Source organism: Apodemus sylvaticus, chromosome 13 (assembly GCF_947179515.1).
Source record: "Apodemus sylvaticus chromosome 13, mApoSyl1.1, whole genome shotgun sequence".
NCBI classification, from domain to species: domain Eukaryota; kingdom Metazoa; phylum Chordata; class Mammalia; order Rodentia; family Muridae; genus Apodemus; species Apodemus sylvaticus.
In genome coordinates, this window is record NC_067484.1 from 29,555,095 (window position 1) to 29,576,012 (window position 20,918).

Here is a 20,918-nt window from a genome sequence, read left to right on the forward strand (position 1 = left end):
CAGTGCCCCGGAGGCTGAGAGCTTAGAGGGAACAACAGAACAGACCCAGATGAGAACACCCAGTCCCAGTCCAGGAAATTAACACTTACTGAAGCAGAGGGGGCGTAAGCGTGAAAACAGTAACAGTAACATCCTACTCAGGTATAAAGCAGGCAATTTGTCTAGAACCAGGAAATGTCAGGCCTCTTTAAAAATTAAACTCAATGTAAAACAAAGGGGGGGGGGGGACCCTGGCATTACTGTCCATCACACACTCAATACACATCCTGAAAACCTCCACACTTACTACCTAAGTCAGCCTTTATATCACACTGACCAATACTTCAAAAGATTATTGCACACTACTGACACTTTTCAATCAGGCAACTCCCCAGGATTTACCCTATATTCCTATTTAGTAACTCCCAATTCACCAGGCTAAATGGGTGGGTTTGTTTCTTTGGTTTATTGTCAGTGTCATATCCAGAGGGAAAGTGTATCTGCTCACATTTCACTAGGAAAAGTCACATGACATTAAAAAATAAAAACAACATGGAGCTTACATTTCTAAATAAACATACATACATACAAAAAATACACACACACACACACACACATGAATGAATGAGACTACCCACAGAGAGTACAGAGAGAAGCTTCTTTGGACAGTGCATGGTGGTTAATGTAGAAACTCACAAACGGTCCAAGTGCAGGGACAAGAATCAAGGGAGTTCCCCATCACAAATGTGACATCTGTACAACTACCCTGCCTAAGCTCAGAGACCATCTGGGAACAGAGAGCTCAGAGGATGAAACCAAAACTGTCCTCAGGACAGGACAGGACAGCTGACCTCACACACTCACAGCAGGGCTGTAACAGTGAAAATCCAAGTCCACCCAGTTAGCTTTCAGCACCTCATGCTGTGCCTCAAACGGTCAAGCTCAGCTACTGCTGCAGCATCATGGCTGACTGCCTACTGCCACGCTCCCTGCCATGATAGTTATGGACTCTAACCCTTTGTAAGCCCTAAACAAACCCCTAAGTTGTTTTGGTCACGGTGTCTTATCACAGCAGTAGAGAAGTGACCAAGGCAGCAGGCCCGCTTGCCTTGGAACTCACTATAGAACAGGCTGCCTCAAATTTAGATCCGCCCATTTCTGCCTCCAAATGTTGGGATTAAAAGTATGTGCAACTATGCCCAGCAGCCATTTGAGGTTATTCACAAGTATAGATCCAGAAGTAGAATTGCTAAGGCATACTGAAATTATATGTTTAAGAACTGTCAAACTTAACTTCTATGACCACACCATATTATAATACATTCCCAACAGCAACACATAAGAATTCTAGTTTCTATATGCTTAGTAAAACTATCGCTTTTTTATTTTTGTTTTTTAAGATATCTTAAACATTTTAGTAGATTAACAAGTGACAGTCCATTTCTGATTATGATTGCATTTTACTAATGACTAACAATTCTAAGCATTTCGAATTAATTGAGAAACATCTATTTGAATCCTTGACTCATTTTAGAAATTGAATCATTTGTCTAAGTTAAATGTTATATATTCTAAAGGCAAGTCCTCTGTCAAATACATGGTTTTCAAATATTTCTTCCACCTTGAGAATCTTTTTATTTTATGGATGGAGTTGTTTGGATGCGTAAGTATTACTGTTAACAACTCACCCTTCTTTGACACCTTTATTGGTGTCATATGAAGACTTGCTGTACCTATCTTCTAAGGGCGGTTTGCATGTGTAATGTCCATCTGTCTCACGTTTGCACACTGGTGCCCGGCTGGTGGTGCTGTCTTAGAAGGCTCTGGAACCTTTAGGTACTTGGAGTCTACCTGAAGGCAATGGATCCCTGGGAATAAGCCTTGACGTGTTATAGCTCAGCCCACTTCCTGTCCACCCTGTGCTTCTCATTCTGCTAAGAAGTGAGGCAACGGGGAGTCCTCCATAAAGGGCTGGGTCCCCTCAAACTGTGAACCAACACACCCGTCCAGCCCTCAGGCTGCTGCTACTCGTCGGGTGTTTTGTGGCTGCAATGAGCAAAGTAACTACTGCTGTGGCGACCAGTGAGCTCATGTCTGACCTGGGCAGATCATGTCATCCAACTGCCATTTGCTGATTTCTCCACTTTGTCTCAGTTTACTAATTAAGAATATCAGCTGAGCACAGACATGAGGGCTGAGTTCTCTGCCACCGTGTGCCCTAGTCACCAGGTTTGGACAGTGCTTTGAGGTTTGAAACTGAGGACTATGAGTCCTCCCCGCAGGGCTCTTTTCATGTTCTTTCCATTACTGTGGATCCCTGTGGATGCATCTTTGGGAACTTTAGGACAGCTCTGTCAACTTAAAACAAAATTAACAGGAAACAGTAGTGTATGAACACAGAGAAGTAAAAGAAGGTTGGATAGGAGCACACAATCAGAAAGTAAATGCTTAGTCTCAGAAATACTGAAACCTAAAAGGAGAAGACTCCACCAAGACACACACACACACACACCCTTTTCCGGCTTATTTTGTGATATAATACATAACATTCCTGGTACCATCTTCCCACATCCTGGTTTATGCCAATATCAACTTTTCTATTAACTATGCAATTTTCTATTAACCTCAAAATAGATTTAGTACCATCAATGATGATGCTCTTACCAGTTGTCTATAAAATTCCAAAACTCACCTTTTGGATTCCATGGCCTTCTAGTGTGCCAGAAATGGGAGAACACCTGAATGCTGTGTAAGTAGCTCTAAAAACATCTTCAGTTTCATCAACTCCCTGGAAAATAATAATTTAAAAAAAATTACATGGCTATTTAATTATTATTCAGATTATAAAAACCATATCCAATAAACTAATCAGAGATCCCATTATTCTTACAGTTATGGGGGAACAGGACAAAAAGTGGATCTGGAACACACAGTACATTCCTAAGAAAGAGCCTCCTGGCCAGATGAGCTCTGTACATGACATTACACTGATGCTATTTATGTCAAATGATTGTCTGCCCCAAAGACCCCAGCACCTACTGAATGTACAGAGTATCTACTGCAGAGCTAAACATTATTGCAATATATCCAGGAACTGTCTACCTCAACTGTGTAACAGGCAGACAGAGCAGTGCACACCTTTGAGCACTTAGGAGCAGAGGCAGGAGGATCTGTATGAATTTAAGGCCAGTCTAGTCTACATAGTTCTAGGCCAGGCAAGGTTACATAGAACTCTTGTTTTAAAAAAGAAAAAAAACCTCAAAAACCAAAAAAACAACAACAAACAGTGTCACAAAATACTGAGCCATAAAAATGACAAGCGGTTCTCTTTGGGCAGTAGCACTGGAAAAGCTACACAGCAGGTGCACGGGGACAAGCACCAGCAGTGTCCCACCCCACCTGCAGCAGTTCCCATGGGCTGACACATGACAGACATACCAACAAGTGAGCACGGAGCACAGTGCACATAGAAGGAAGCAATGTGTGCACGCAGGTTCAATAAAACCCTGAACATTTCTTAAATTAGATTATTTCAGACAAAAATCAGGACTAGGAAAATTAAATGGAGTAAGCACTTTTGCATTCTTAAATACATTTTCCAAGTTGACTCTCGGAATTATCTGGTGAAAGACTAGGGCTATATCATCCCTGCCTACAGAAAAACACAAGTGAATGATCTGGCGGCACACACAGCCAAGATGCAACCTGCACTTGCATTCAGGGTCTGAAACAGCTCAGAATCTTAACAGTTAGATGACTGACCTTAACATATGGGGGAGCAAAAGATGACAGGTGCCACTTTACATCTGTGGGGCCACAATTCTCCAGTTCCAGATAGTTTTCTGAAAAGAAAAGAAAAATGTACCCCTTGACTTTGAGAGATTAGTGGCAAGCAGTTCTGTGACAAAGTTCATGACCTTACAGTCCAGTGGAAACTACAGAATTTTCTAAAGAATCAGATGTGTCAGATATCCTGTTTCTAGACTTTTTTCAAAAGCACAATGCAAAGATATTGAAGGGCTGAAACATGAAAGCAAGATTCTAATGGACAAGGACATGTGTCAATGATTCTCATGGTCAGACTAGAGAAGAAGCAGATTTTGTCCTGGGTCCAACACCTCTACGAACTCATCACATGAGCACTCAGCAAGCACCAGTCACAGTTTACAGGCCAGTACCCAGGGAAACCACAGGGAAGGGGAAGGACTAGGTGATAGCAGGACACAGGGCATCAGTGGACTCAGAGCTCAGGTGCAAACTCTAGAACCTGGGTTACAGGAGTAGCACTGAAAGGAGCTCACAGAGGAGAAACAGAAGGCCAGGCAAAGGACAGGGACAGGAAGAGTCCTGAAAAAGCAGACTAGATGGGCCTAGATTTAAGCAGAAGGTGTCTATGATGACAAACTTTATTTAGTCTAATGACTTCTTCTCTATGTGTGAAACAAGTCAGGAGTTGAAGAAAGTGAGATGACTTAGAACAACTGGGACACAGGCTGCTGGAGAGAACACAGTAAAGAGCATTTGGGACTATGAACCTGTTTGCCCAGCAATGTCCTGATGCTGGAGTGGGGACACAAGTGGCCAGACAGCTAAGTTAAACCATGGCTTAACAGGAAGGCAAAGAAAATCAAAATCAAAGAATTGGGGGAAGGCTGTTGCTACATGGATAGGCCTCAGGATTCAAGGAGTCTAAGAAAAGAGGGACCTGAGCTGAATGGAGAGGGCATGAAGGATGTGGCCATTGAGTGGGGATGTCACCAAGGTTGGAAAGACTAAAATCTCTGGAGCAGAAAACAGGTCCTGAGCTACGAGTGAGAGTAGGGTGAGCTCCACGGGTAAGCAGTACACACAGCAGAGGACTGCAAAGACAACGAAGTCAGTGGAAGGTACCATACGTCTCAGGGAGACAGGGACCAGAGTCCTTTCTCTGACACCCAAATAATATTGTTCATTTAGCAAGGGTCTGCAAGGAGAAGAAAGAGACAAAGATAAAAAAGAAATTATGTGAGGACTTTGGAGGAATATTAACTAAAGAGTACCTACTAGTTGGGAAAGACCAGGTTTATTGCTTAATATACATAAATGAGCACATGACTGAGTGAATCCGCCCTCAGTGATGGTTACAACAGTCCCTTAACACATGGGGAAACAGTGGTGTATGTAGCCTCTTAAGAACCTAAAAAACAATGAGGGTCCAACCCACTGTGGTAGTCTGAATAAAAATGGCCCCTATAAGTTCATAGGGAGTGGCACTATTAGAAAGGTGTGGCCTTGTTGGAGGAGGTATGGCCTTGCTGAAGTAGATGTGGCCTTGTTGGAGGAGGTGTGTCATGGGGGGGGAGGGGAAGGTTAGCTCTGGTGTTTCAGAAGCCCAAGCCAGGCCCAGAAAGTAACACTCTCTCTCTTTATGCAGCCCACTGATTTGGATGGAGAACTCTCAGCTACCTCTCCAGCATTACGTCTGACTATGTGTCATCAAACTTTCTGCCATGGCATAAAAGGACTAAACCTCGGAACTATAAGCCAACCCCAATTAAATGTTTTCCTGTGGGGCACGTAGGCTGTACCACCATAGAAACTAGCATGAAACTAGCAAGGTAGAGCATGTTCAAACCACAAAAATCTCAAAAACCTGAGATTTAAATCTCAGCCTGAGATCAGCAAGAATGGAATTAACTTCGTTTCTGTGCCTGCCTCAGAGCACATAACGGACATCCCCAACCAGGTGATCACAAGTAGTCAGTCACATAGCCCCACACCTGGAATTCTTCCCCATGCTAATGAAGCATCTCGGTAGCCTTAGCCTTTAGTCACTGACCTTTGCCCACCGTAGCTATTCTCACCTTTTCCCCAAACTATATAACCTTTAGTTCATCCTGAATAAAGGTGTGTGTATAAGGCTGCCCTGAATAAAAGTATATCTAAAAGCTAAGATCATCTCAGTTGTTTCATTGAAACTCACTGGAGAAGGCCTTTGCCTAAAAGAACTGTAATATTAAGATCTTCAGAGAAGGTCTTCTCTCTCTCCCTGTTTCTGTAGCATTAGCTCCAGGGATCCTGTTTATATTAGACTCTGATTCACCCCTCCAGGATCCAGAAGGAAAACGGACATCAGCTCCTACCCATTCCAGACTTGTCAAGTCCTCTCCCAGCCAGTGTAACAGATGTCTGGACACCCCAAGAGGAGAGGCAGAACTCAGAACCACATTTTCCTTTGTCTCTGTGATTATGGTGTCTCTTCACAGCAATAAATCCCTAACTAAGACAGTCATCTCATTTCTTCAACTACTGGGTCAGAGATCTGGTTGGAACAGGATAGTAATTACCATCTAATGAAACCTAAATACACAGTTATTAGAGTCTGAGCTTCAGATTTTAAGACTGTGTTTCCATTATTGAAATGACTGCCAATGGCTCCATGATGTTCTTCTTAAATAGGAATAAAATTTGTACTTATTAACTCAAGGTGACCTTTCAACAGAAGGGGCAAAAAGTATAGTTCAGAAGGAAAGCATGTGTGATGCCCTGGCTTTGATCCCTAGCATATAAAAACAATTGAATACTAAAAACAAAACAAAAGAAAAAATAACTAAAAACCAAGTACCAGACTGCATGCATCCAATGCCATCTGACCCACCTGACTCTGTAACACTGTAACCCACTGACCATACCTGAGGTTTTACCAGGTTCTGTTGGAGGAAAAACCACTGTCTTGCTTCTAATTTCAACTTTTGTGGAAGGTGGTTTTGATATTGGTTTTGTCAAATGATGAATAGAAGGCTCAGGTGCTGGGGCAAGAATTCCCAATGTGCAGGAGGAGGGCAAATGAGGTAAAGGTTCTTGAGTCAAATCTTCTCGAATTTGAACTTTTACAATTTTCTGAAATGAGCCAAATGAGTAAGACACAGAAGTAGCTACTAGTTTAAAAGACACACATTCTGTGATTTAAATTATGGTAAAGAAATTCCAAACAAATAAAACATTGAGGAATTTAGAAATTAAAGCTTATTCAGACTCTGGTTCTATTTCTGCTCTCAGCAGTAGCCTTTCTTCTCCTCCCTTCCTTCCTTCTACTATCCCTGCATGCATGTGCTATGTATGTGTAAGTGCACACATATATGTGCCTTAGCACTCATGTGACAGTCGGGATAATCTTGAGTATCATCCCCCTTGCTTTACGTCAGGCCTCTTGTCTGTGTCTGTGTACGATGCAGCTGGCCCTCCAGGGCTCTCCTGCCTGCACCTCCTACCCCCGTGGGCTCCTGGGGATAAGCAGATGCCGACTCCTGTGTCTGGCTTTTCCTAGGTTCTTAAGCTCTGAACTCAGGTCTGACACTTAGAAGGCAAATACTTTACCCACTGAGCCAACTCCTCCTCTCTCCTTCCTTCCTTTTTGATTTTAAAGCAAATAGTTGTCAGGCCCTTACTGTCTATCACTAGTCTCCCAAGAAAACAGTTCAGATCACAAAGGGCAAAATTCTGTACTGTAAGTGCTCTGAGTCAGAATGCCTACCTGGGTTTCATTTGATTTTTGAAATGTACAACTTAATAAGGATTCTGAACCTGAAACTACAAAATAAAAGGAACACTGTTCAGAAAAGCAAAGAGACATACCTTCTGTCCGTTATCACAGTGTATGTAGATCAAACCAGTCCATGGGAACATTGACTCTTTTGTAGACACAGAAAAATTAGGACTTACAAGAATTTGTATTTTACTCCTTTAAAAAAAAAAATAATGAACACTGAGAATATTCTTCACTTTTATATTATTAATGACAAAAGTTAGAAATAATGTTCTGCCAATAACCATTTCCTGTGGCTAGGGAATAAAAACAAGCAAACAAACAAAAACAACAACAACAACAAAAACCACAGAGAATGTGTTTTTTTTCTCTCCTTAATTTCCTGACACAGTTCTTCTGCCCTCAATACCCAACAATGACAAACAGAAAGCATATTGGCACAAATCCTCAGCCCAAAGGAAAACTCACTGGAATACAAACCACTGAACAGAAATACTATCTCAGAATCAACTCTAGACAAATTCATACTACACAAACCCTGAGCCAACTTTCAAGTAAACTGAAAGAAAATGTAGGTGAAAGGGTATGTGTGTGTGTCTGTGTGTGTGTGTGTGTGTTAATAATCCAGTTATTGATCTCTGTTCTCAATTTCTCTTCCAGGACCATGTACGCTAATATAAGTTTAAATGTAAAGATCAGACTTATGTCTATGAAAAATCACATGTGTCAAAATAGCATGGCAAAATTATTTCCATTGCTAATATCGAATACATGGGGCACCAAGGTCATTTGTAAAATAACTGTTTTACCACCCCCATTCTTTTTCCTCACTGGTGGCAAAGGTCTGCTGCATGTGATAAGCATTCAGTACAAACTGAGCTGACTGCTTTACTCCATGGATACTCTGGGTACCCTGTCCTTACAGTAGTTCAGAGCATTAGTCCCAAAACTCCACAAATATGCAGTCATAATTTTGCAAATGTAAATGAACTCTATGTTGTTCTTCTGCAATGCTATTATTTACAAATACTGAGCCCCTTACACGGGAGAGAACTATGCTAACCAGATAAAATCCCCAGAAAGCTTCAGAGCTACGGTTTTCACTTTGTCCACATCAGGCTGTGTACAGAGAGTACCCGAGTAGGAAAGGCTACTCTTTAATAGACTCCATCTTAGGACAGATTATGTAGAAAAGTATATGCTAGGCTGTGGCTTAGACATTTACAAGTAAGAAAGTTCTGGCTGAAAAATGTCTTCAAAAAAATACAACAACAAAGCAAGCAAGCAAGCAAACAGAATGGAATGCACATGTCAAGCAAGGGCACAGGAGGCAGAGCAGCCAGGCTCTATAGAGACTGCCAGCCCATCACATACCTGCTTTTACTCCCTACATTCTGAATTCGTTAGCAGAGTAGTGTGTCAGAAACACTTTGATATCATATATTCCAGGGTCTCTGTTCCTTATCAATCATGTCTCTTTACCACATCAGAGTACCCTACTAGCTATGTGTATGATCTACTCCACTAAAAGTGGTGATTCTGTGTGTTACAAAAATCACATGTGTAATTTGTTGGCACAAAGCAAACTTCTATTGAATAACTTTATTTGCTTATTTGTGCAGTGCTGGGAACAGAAAGTAAGTCCTTGTAGCTGCTAGGCAAGAGCTCTTATGACAGAGCCATACATTAACCCAGAACAAGGTTATATGAGGTGAGTTGGTCCTTCAGCTGGGACAAGGAAAGGAATCAGTGGGAACAGAAGGGAAATACAATCAAAATACATGTATGTTAATATGCATATAAAATGTTTTATACTCATTATATGTAATTAATACATGATTTTAAAAGGTCTCCAAAAATCTGGGCATGGTGGTGCGCACCTTTATTCCAAAGACTCTGAGGCAGAGGCAGGGAGATCTCTGAGTTTGAGGCTAGAAGATCTCTCAGTTCAAGACCAGTCTCATCTACAGAGCAAATGACAGCTAGGCCTACAATGAAAAACCTTGTCCCCCAAAAAACTAAACTAAACTAAAAAGCCTCCATGATGGCATTTGAATAAAACACAGAAGAAAAGAAAAAACATACTTACTCTGGCATGATAAATCCATGTTGTGGCGTGACTGTTAGACAATGTGCTGGCCAGTACAGCTCAAATTTCAGTAAAGTAACAGAATTATTTATAATCTGGAAACATCCAGTTTTTGCCAAATCACCTATTGTATCAGATAAATATTAATTGCATTTAGGAATAATGAAAAAGATACATATTAGTAATAGTGAGTCCTGAGTAAATGCACTTATATAATAGTTTTACTTTTCTCAACAGTTCAATTGTAGGAATTGAGTCTGTGTTAATGAAGGTCTTTCTGATAACCTGGGAACTAGAAAGACACTGGCTACATTAAACCAGGTTAGAGGGACTATAAACTTGACAATGCTCTCATTTCAATGCCCTGATTTCACTGTGGGAAACACACATGTGTTTTCCTACTCTGAACCCACAGTATCAATGTTAAGTCAATAAGCAGCAAGTAGAGCTCCTTAGGTAGAGCAACAACCAGTTGTCAGGTGTCAGAGGTGGGAGCCAGTCTAAAGTGAGCAACAGATACAGCGATGTAGACCGCATTCCAAAATGCTCTTCTGAGAAGTTCTTACCAAGATACTCACAAGAAGAAGGAGCTATCAGAATCAAGTGTTCCGGATGGACAGCCCACTTCTCTTCAGGGGTTGGTGTGTCCTGAGCAGGGTGGGAAGTTTGTGAGAGAAAAGATGGACCCTGAGGGCCTTTAACTGGCAAGACATCCAAAAAGACATTGCCGCTTTGTTTCCCGGAAGTTCCAGATTCACTGGGGAAATTAGTTAAAAGTCGAAAAGTAAGAAAGATACATTAAAAATATTAACAAATCTGTTTGTTTCACATGTTTATATCAATGCTTCATAAAATAAAAAATTATGACAGGAGTAAAAGGGTATGATATACCACATATATTTCAGTAAATACAAAGTCTCCATGTTTTTATACACTTGAAAGTGCTCTATCAGGCCTAGGGTGTAGCTCTGAAACAAGTAAGACAATGCCCTAGGATTTGACCCTAGTGTCACAGGAGACAAGACAGAGAATTAAAAAAACAAAACAAAACAAACAAACAGTGTAAGCTACAGAGCACATGTGTAACTTAAACTATTTAGTGATTTCCATATTTTCCTTATTTTCCTGCCTGATTTCTGTATCTTAAATCTCTTAAAAGTTTTACTGGAAAATGGCCAAATAGAAAGAAAAACCAAATACACTAAGCATAGTGGTACACGCCTTAATCCCAACACTCTGGGGCACTGACAGGTAATTCTCAATGGAAGAGGCCCACATGGGATACCAGCAAGAACTACAGTCAGACTTGTTAAATAAAGAACCACAGTCAGACTTTGTCAAAGAAAGAAGAAAAAAAGAAGAAAGAGAGAGAAGGAAGGAGGGAAGGAAAGAGAAAAAAGAAAAACCAAATTACATTTTAAGGTATCTACAGCTGTACATTGATAACTGGTTTCATGCAGTGACAAAATCCATTAAAATAGCAAAATCTTCTGGAAAAATGTTAACACAGCCTCGGAAGACTCTTTATTCTCTAGTAAGCCTTGTAATCATGAAGGTTCAAATCATGATTGAAGTTTTATTGTGCAATATCAAAACTCTTCCTGACACATGGAACCCAGCTCTATTTCCAAACAACACCAAACAGAAAATAAGAGGGGAACCCCCACTTCCTCTTATTTGGAGATTGGAAGACTGAGTGAAACCTTAAGGCAAAAGAGGATAATGGGGTTAAAGAAAAATATGTAATTGTGGGAAGGATATACTATAGTGATAGATAGGAATTGAAGGCACTGACACAAACTCATGTTTGCTTTGTCTGACATATAGAAATGTGGATGTCTGCATGAACCCATGCATTTCTTAGCTTTTCCACCACAACAGCACGAGCACATGCAGTGTTATTCCCAGATTTACAATGCCACTCTCTAAAAAATGGAACTTCTAAGAGAAATGAGCAATGTAAAGCCGGGCAAGGGTATGTCAGATAAACCCTGAGTATCTTGCTGTGATGGTGAGCTAAGAAAATACCTGAGGACTGATGGAAGATCCATCAAAAGACAATGAACCAGAGTGAGATGGGAGAAAAGGTCACAATGACTCTACCAACCACCCTGCTCTTAGGACATAGCAAAGTCTCTTCTTTACAGTGGACAGCCAACTAATAAACATAGACATGGAAAAAGGAATACCTTTGGTTACCTGATAGGAATAACATGAAATCCTCCCTGACAATTCTTTCAGGCAACAATTCCAGATGTAAAAAAATGTTACAACAAACTAATTTATCATATCTGAATATTTGTTCAAAGATAGTGATTTTGTAGTGGAGAACCAGAGACACTGTTTTAACCAAGTGATTGAAACATTGCTACTGCTGATACGCTTCTAATCCCAGCAGCCAGGAGGCAGAGGCAGGTGAGTCTCTGGGAGTTTGAGGCCAGCCTGGTTAATATGTGAGGAAACAAAAACAAAAACCACCAGGACAGGTCTATGTCCAGATGCCACCTGTGAAGATGCACAGAAATAAATTTAAACTGTGTCATTTCTTTGAACTTGCAAACTAAAAAGTCATTCCTAGGAAATGGCCAGCAGAGGGCTGTAGTCTATTTCAGTAGGAATACTCAGGTAAAAGGGATGACTAGTGCAAACGTACTAATCTCACAGTCAGTAGTACATTAGTGCCTCTGTCTATGGAATGCCTGTAGTAGCGTGTTTAGTAGTACCAACTGTACACAACTGTCTGTGGTAGAGAAACCTGAAATTCATGAGCCTGTGAGATAATCCCCTTAAAAATTATTGTATACATTATTTAATAACCAAACTATAAAACAGAACTTTCATGTTTGAAATAGCTCCCTTCTGCCATCCACTGCTGGACACAGAGAACCTGTATTATACTGGACTAGTAACAATATAAAAAGTATCTAGGAAACACAACAGACAATCTCAAAATTGACATAAAATTACAATCTCAAACTTGATTCTCCAATTAAAAGCAAAACTTAAGTATGGAATTCTTTTGACTGAAGTTCTGACTTGATAATCCATTCATATACTCTCATCTATGAATGGTAAAAAAGGATAGAGACTGTTCATTAATGAGAAGACAGGCCATCAACATACAATATAATCTTGGACACTATAGAAAAAGAGGATCTTCTTTCATAGTTTAACTATGGAGAGCTTTATAGTAACACTTAAAGATGTATAAACAAAGCCCATGTACTATGGATATCTGTCTAGATGTTAAATATTCTAATTCTGATAGGTTAATTATAGGAGTAATATCAGCACCTGAGGGTTCCTCATTTCTGCAATTCACTGTAATGTAATTAGGACAAAATCTCTATAAATAAGAGATGGCAACAAAGCGTGGTAAAACACTAACAACTAGGGTATCTGAGACCTGGGTTTTTCAAAAATAGTCTACACTATTTTCAAACTTTTCCAGGAATTATAAACAATTTCAAATCAAGCTAAAAAGGAGAATACCTGAGAGAAAATAGCAAGGCATAGAGGGGAGAAGATGAACTAACTGCAGGATGGATCCATCCTGGAATCCGGGGAAAGATTCTATTTGTTTTACCTTTTAGTTTCAGCACTAGAGGAAGGCTGAAGAAATTCTCTGCTACAAATGGAATCTCTGAATTCTCCGATTACTGACAGGGTAATTTTACGTATGCTTCCATAAAAGAGCTGAATGTCATTAGGCCGCTGAGGAAGATCACATGCTGCAAAAAAATACACTTTGAAACACATAAATCTTCACACAAGCACAGCATTTACAAATAGTCATATTATTTCCTTAGGTTCGGGTAGGAAGTATCTCAATTATTAATACCATTGACTGGTATAGACCATCCACCACCACAGCTGAGAAAATCTGAATCAAAATGTAAACTATCATCATTGCCACTCTGGGACCTTTGGCAACTTAATGAACTTGTCTGAGCTGTAGCTTTCCTTAGCTATCTGGAGTGGTGGTAATCATCTATCTCAGGGTGCCATGGACATTTTTCAATATCTATGGTGAGCAAGATGCCATTCCAGTTTTTCAGGCTAGCTAAACTTCTAGAGTGGCGCTCTGAGATAGCTATTGTGAGGCACATATTTAAAAGGAAGAACCTGAAGCACAGAAAGGTTAAAGGCAAGGTTCACAGGCCAATCTAGGCTTCCTCATCTAAAAAAGAATGAAATTTTAAAGTGTATTTCATTCTTTAAAAGGTATATATTTTAAGTGAAAATCATAAACTAATACAGTAAATTGTTTTGTTTTTCCTGAATCAGGATCTCATGTAGCCTAGACTGATCTTGTACTTCTGACCCCGACTCCACTCACAAATGCTTGCGGTACATTCATTTATCACCATGCCACACAGTAAATTTAAATTTATAGTAACGATGCTATGACTATAAATTATGAGAATAGATTACTTATTACCCACTTTGTAAGAGACCAAGACAAGTATTTGTAATAGTGATATGTTCAAACAGATGTCATGAACATACTCAGAGTTCTACAACCTTCTCACAGGCAATGAATGCATGGCACCCATCATCACAACCACGTGAGACTGTGTCTATCCACACCACAGAATACTATATTCTGATGTTCAGAAAGCTGGTCAAAGTCCCAACTCACACCACCTTAGATGAGTGATCTTAAAAGTTATTTGAGTTCCCAGTGGATTTGCCAAAACATCTCTTTTCACAACACATTTCTTCAATTTCTAAACAAGGAGCTACCCTGAACAATCGCTCCTCATCATGGTCCATCTTCTCCACTTGGTCTACATTTCCTGTTCTTCAATTATTATTCAACAGTCAACTCATTCTCAGTGACTGGCCCTTTCTCTGTGCCTCCCATTTTATGATATAAAAATTAGAGTTTGTACGTCTTAGTACATTTATTCCTTGTGGATAAATAAACACAAACATCTGAATGTTTCTCTCAAGTGAGACTAAGCATCTAGGCTAGTGCTCTGCATGTCTATTTGGGATTTTTTTTTAACACCTCTACATCACTAAACACGATCAGGAAACCTAAAACAACATGAACCTGAATGTAATAATGGCTTACATCCTTCTTCCATTTATGAACCTGAAATCTAGATACTTTACCAATATCTAAAATATTTATAAAGCAACACAACTCTTCCATCTTCCATCTGATTTCCAAAGCAACTCTTACAGAGAAGAAACAAGAAGGAAACTGAGACTCACTGATGTGGTTTGTTCAAAGTCAGACAGCTCTGACTCAGATGGATACCATATCCAAAGTAAACTCCTTCCTGTTCCACTCCATGCCTGGATAATACCACGTGACCCAGAACATCAAGGATGTTACAGTTCCTACCTTCATCTAATAGTAGCTCATCCTGAAATGCTTCAGCAAAGTCGATGTGTTGTAGCACACTATGTTCTGGAAGTATCTGCTTTATGATTCCTGGTTTATGCAACAGAGCTCTGCGAGAAAAGATTTTTATTGACTTTATATATAAAGTGACCTAAACCAGATTCTAACTAAATTACTTGGCAAACCCCACTAATAGCAGGATATATTCATACATAGATCACATATCGTAAATCATAAAATAAGTACTTTTTAGAGCCAAACCTGCTTTCGAAGTTCAGCTTAAATGGTAGCAGAATCATTAGTTTTAGTTCAATAGTAGTATCAAAGTAGGGGCCTTTAATGTAAGAGTAGAAAGAGAAGTGGATTCTTCCCAGGGCTTATCTTGCCATTATTTGTGACAATTTGGTCAAAGAACTTGCCTCAGTGGGGAGAAAAGAATAATAAGAATAAGCTGTTTATGGAAATATTTAAGCAACCACTTAACTACTATAAAAATAAACATCTTCCAAAGAATCTTTACAGTGAGAAATAAACTATAAACGTCTCTATAATTCTCAGATGTTCACAACCAAAGGAAATTTCAGTACATAACTCTATGGTAAATAGAAGTTATGAAACAATACGCTAGGGTTTTTTGCTTGTTTGTTTTTTTTTTTTTTTATGTTTCAATATAGAAAAGGAGAAACAGGAAATGTGACTATGTCCTTTCTCCAAATTATTCTAAAATAATGAAGAAGCCAGGTTTACTGTGCTTGGTAGTAATGCCTGTAATGGCAGCACTCAGGGAAAAAGAAAGAAAGAAAGAAAAGAAAGAAAAGAAAGAAAGAAAGAAAGAAAGAAAGAAAGAAAGAAAGAAAGAAAGAAAGAAAGAAAGAAAGAAAGAAAAGAAAAGAAAGAAAAGAAAGACAGACAGACAGAAAGAAAGAAAGAAAGAAAGAAAGAAAGAAAAGAAAGAAAGAAAGAAAGAAAGAAAGGAAGGAAGGAAGGAAGGAAGGAAGGAAGGAAGGAAGGAAGGAAGAAAGAAAGAAAGGAAGAAAGAAAGGAAGAAAGGAAGGAAGAAAGAAAGGAAGAAAGGAAGAAAGAAAGGAAGGAAGGAAGGAAGGAAGGAAGGAAGGAAGGAAGGAAGGAAGGAAGGAAGGGCTGGAGAGATGGCTCAGCAGTTAAGAGCACACTGACTGCTCTTCTGAAGGTCCTGAGTTCAAGTCCCAGCAACCACATGGTGGCTCACAACTATCTGTAATAAGATCAAACGCCCTCTTCTGGTGTGTCTGAAGACAGCTACAGTACTTACATATAATAAGTAAATCTTTGGGCCAGAGTGAACAGGGACTGAGTGATCATGGTTAACCAGAGCGAGCAGGGCCAACAGGAGTGAGCAGAAGTCCTAAATCCAATTCCCAACAACCACATGAAGGCTCACAACCATCTGTACAGCTACAGTGTACTCATATACATAAAATAAATAAATCAATCTTTTTTTTTAAAAAAAAGCCAGCTTCAAAGCATCACAAAGTAGCCATCACTCTCAACATGTGTTTCATCTATCTTGTCCTTAAGTTCTGTAGCCCTAAAACCTCCATTTTGCAACAAGAAACACCCAGAACTTAACACATAATAATGCACCAATATTTTAATCATACTTGGCCTAGAAAAATATTCCAAACTTTCCAACTCTATATTGTAAACCACATGAATATTAGATGTACCAAATTTTATGAACTATCTATAAGGTATACCCATCTACACACTTCTAAAATATAATGATCCTTTCTAGTAATTTATAGCCTTTCTAGAAATATCCTAAATTAATCATGTAGGTTTATATACTATAACCTGGGGTAGGAAAGCATGATGCAGTATGCTTTAAGTTTGTAGGAGCAGTGTGAAGCATGATGGTCCTACTGGATAAGGGAAAAAAGCATCCATAAATCAAGAAAGAAGGCAGATTGTAGGAAAGCACATTTATGTTTCCTCCAAGTATCTCTAACTCACATTATGCCAACTTCTGAGCCACACAAATTTTACCAATGTTTTTCTTTATCATTTGACTACCAAATAGTGAGGTGTGTTCTAAGTCATCAACTGTCCAGATTTCACCAGTCAGCTCCCAACGTTGTCTAAAGTTAAGCTCTACCTTCGATACTGCTGTCTGGAGATTTCATCACCACCAAACATGTAGACAGTTAACAATTCTGTTGTAGGTTTATCGTCATTCCTTCTGCTTGATGGATTGTATACTAAAGTAATATCCTGATACAACAAAAAGAAAAGCAGGAGCATGAATATTCAGTATTTTTCCTTAGTAAATTATCTCACTCTGAATAAACAGTCCTACAATCCTAAGGAGACCACAGAGAGAACACTTGTATACTCAGAAGGCAGAATCTGGCCAGTCTCTGAGGACAAGGCCAGCAAGGTCAACAGTTCCAAGATAGCCAAGGGCTACACGGGAGAAACTCCATCTTGAAAAAAAGAAAAGAAAGAAAGAAAATATGTAGAGCAGCTCTCCTGGAAAGACTAGGTAAGTCTTCTATTCCACACTTCGTCCCTACATGATTTTAACACTTGGACATAAAATACTAATTAATATTAACCAAAATATAACTTTATGTTTTAGGGTAGAGATTGTATACTTACTTCTTGGGTTCTTTCCTTAAGTACAAATTTATCTGGAAAAATCCTCAATACTTTAGGATCCAGCAAGACTTTCCTCTGAGAATCTTTAAAACATACTGCTCTAACAAAGGCTGCTCTGGAGCCAGTGTTGCGAACAGAAAAAGTAACTTTACTTTCTTTGCCAGGAATTAAGCCATTCATTGTTACCAAGTAACTGTCTGATAGTTTCTTAACATCTTCTAAAATAAGATTACTTGTTCCTCCATATCCAGACAAAGGTATCTAAAAAAAAAATATAAACATATCCAAAATTATTTTTATATAAGAAAGCAGAAAATTTAATTACAGTCAAAAGAAAACATAGATTTAATACAATTAAAGCTTTTAGTGTTTGTATCCTTGAGCTAGCAATTATCCAACTTCTAGTCCACCACTACAGGTATATGTGTACGTAGGTATGTATATACATTTGTAAAGGAAATACAAACAGCACTTCCAAACTCTATTAACCTTCTGACTACATAAAGAACAATCATTTCCTGTTGCATAACTCAAGCTTAACCAAAGAACAATAATATGCTTCACCTAACAAATGAATGCAAGCATAGCCATACTAGTAATCTTGTAATTTACTTTGAAATGCCTAAAAACTAAGTGGTAAGTGTCAGCTGTGTGGTAAAACTGTAGAATGTAAGTGGTATTTTTGCAACTTCTTTGTAATTTAGAAACTTTTCATAATAGGGTTCTTTAGGAGAAATATGATTATCTCCTTTCTCCAAATTATTATAAAATAATTAAGAAGCCAGGTTTAACTGCTTAGTGGTACAAGCCTGTAATCACAGCACTCAGGGAGGCAGAGGCAGGTGAATCTATGAGTTCAAAGCCAGCCTAGTGTATACAGGACAGCCAGGGCTATACTATCATCTCAGTGTTTTTGGCAGAGTTACTGTGAGAGAGAAGCCTGCAAACACAACTAAACTGAGGACTAGTACTCAAAACTCCAGGCAAGGTAGAGAACTGGAAACCTGAAACTGAAGGCAGGTTTGAGAGATACTTGCTGCAATTTTTAACAGGATCTGAGCCTTCTAAACAAGGAGACTCAGAGACACCTTCTTTTATAATGAAAGAAAGGAAAGCATTTACCTTGCTAAAAACTAACTTTCTATGCTGGTCAACAGGCATCTCTAAAACTTATTTTTCACAGGTTCCAAAAGGTCCGTTGAGGATATGGAAAAATCAACAATTGATTTTGACTTGCTTTATGTACCTAATCAAAACAACACTGAACACTAAACTGAGGATCCTCGTAAATTTGATTTATTATAAAGTAATAATATTTCTAAGACCTTCAGAACAGAAACCTACAAATCTTATAATTTAAAATGACTTTCTACAGCTAAAGGAGACAAAAATATTTCAATTTTTCAATATTTCAACTTTTCTACAGTTTTATGCATAAATTATCTGCATAAAATTAAACAGGAAATGATAAAGAGAAAAGGCATCTTTGAAAACACTCAATATATGTATTCTTTCTGTAATTTCGTCCCTCAATATCCTCAGGGGATCTTCCAGGCTAGCCTCTCATATCCATGAGTACCAAATTCTGTGATGCTTAAGTCCTTTATATAAAATGGCATTGTTGTTACACATGACCTCTGCACATCCCAACATACCCTTTAAATCATCTCTAAAGAATTTATTATGCAATACAATATAATTGCTATTGAAATAACTATTGTAGCATTTAGAAAAATATCAAGAGAAACAATATAAATGCTCAGTAGAGATAAAGGTTACAAGAGTTTTTTGGCTCTATAGATAAAAGTTCTTTCGGTACAAGCATGAGGTAAGAGTTCAGATCACCTATAACCCAGTACTTAGTAAATATACCCAAAAACCCTAAGGTAAGCTAGCTAGCCAAAACAGCAAGTACCAGGTTCAGAGTCTGATTTAGTAAATAAAGCAAAGTGACAAAGGAAGATCCAAAGTCAAGCTCTGGCTTCCATGTGCATGCACACATGTGCATACCCACACGTGTACACATCATACATATATGCTAAAACACAAAAGCTAAAACTAACTTGACTTGATGTCAACAGGTCCACAGATTAATCATTGTTCTAAAGGAGGGTCTCTTAAGCTCAATACCATTGGCATCTGGGCTGGATTTGTGGTGTGAGGTGGTGTGGTGGTGGGGGGGGGGGGGCGCGAAATACTCTTGTCTTAGTATCAATTAAGGCAAAACTCTCAATCACCATAGATGGAGAAACTAAGATATTTCATGACAAAACCAAGTTTACCCAATATCTATCCACAAACCCGGCCCTAAAAAGGATAATAGGAGGACAACACCAATACAAGGAGGGAAGCTTCACCCTGGAAAAAGCAAGATAGTAACCTTTCATCAAACCCAAAAGAAGTTAAGCATTAAAATTTAAAAAATAACGTCAAAAATGATAGGAAGTAACAATCACTATTCCTTAATATCTCTTAACATCAATGGACTTAATGCCCCAATAAAAAGACACAGACTAACTGAATGGATACGTAAACAGGACCCTACATTTTGCTGCTTACAGGAAACACACCTCAGGGTCAAAGACAAACACTACCTTAGAGTAAAAGGCTGGAAGACAATTTTACAAGCAAATGGTCTCAGGAAACAAGCTGGAGTAGCCATTTTAATATCAGATAAAATTGACTTTCAACCCAAAGTCATCAAAAGAGACCCTGAGGGACACTTCTTGCTGGTCAAAGGAAAAATACAAAAAGAAGAACTGTCAATCCTGAACATCTATGCACCAAATGCAAGGGCACCCTCTTTCGTAAAAGAAACTTTATTAAAACTAAAAGCACACATTGCACCTAACACAATAATTGTGGGTGACTTCAACACTGCAATTAAGGCAATCAAAACTGTATCCAATATTTCCAAAAATCTCTGGGAGCAACATAGCCTGGGGTTGACCACTGCTCTCAAAGACTACAAAACAGAGCTGTATTTAGCACCGCAGGGATTACATATGAGTTATGTGGGTTCTATACTTACATAGTCTCAGTTAACCTGAGTAGAATGAAGAGTTTTATCTTGGGTTATGTTGAAAACAAAATGTGATATTCTACCTACCAATTAAAAATGGTGCTTAACATACACTCAACATGGAAAAAACCTAATTTTTATTTAAGTCCATCATGCTATGCTATTCAAAGCACAGAACATTCCATTCATTCCTCAGAACCAAACCATAATATTGGGACAACAAGAAGCCATATGTCATGGGGAAGATATTGAAGTGCCAATTCAGAGTGTGTAAATGATGAGACAGGGCTGGCTTTCCAGATTCCCTTAA

General features: G+C 38.9%; 1 protein-coding gene across 10 annotated transcripts in view; it reads right to left on the minus strand.

Moving 5' to 3' along the window:
* Cep192 (centrosomal protein 192) overlaps positions 1–20,918 on the minus strand; it is an 87,454-nt gene that overhangs the window by 11,564 nt on the left and 54,972 nt on the right. For 7 of the 10 annotated variants that reach the window (XM_052155885.1, XM_052155892.1, XM_052155891.1 and 4 more), the window contains 10 exons: positions 17,587–17,847; positions 17,084–17,199; positions 14,950–15,059; positions 13,180–13,324; positions 10,160–10,350; positions 9,594–9,717; positions 7,594–7,699; positions 6,651–6,858; positions 3,742–3,821; positions 2,672–2,767 (listed from right to left, as the gene is read on the minus strand). In XM_052155885.1, coding sequence (XP_052011845.1) covers positions 2,672–2,767; positions 3,742–3,821; positions 6,651–6,858; positions 7,594–7,699; positions 9,594–9,717; positions 10,160–10,350; positions 13,180–13,324; positions 14,950–15,059; positions 17,084–17,199; positions 17,587–17,847 — 1,437 coding nt within the window. The remainder of the gene's footprint in view (positions 1–2,671; positions 2,768–3,741; positions 3,822–6,650; positions 6,859–7,593; positions 7,700–9,593; positions 9,718–10,159; positions 10,351–13,179; positions 13,325–14,949; positions 15,060–17,083; positions 17,200–17,586; positions 17,848–20,918) is intronic. The other 3 variants (XM_052155893.1, XM_052155889.1, XM_052155888.1) reach the window with 1 other exon arrangement.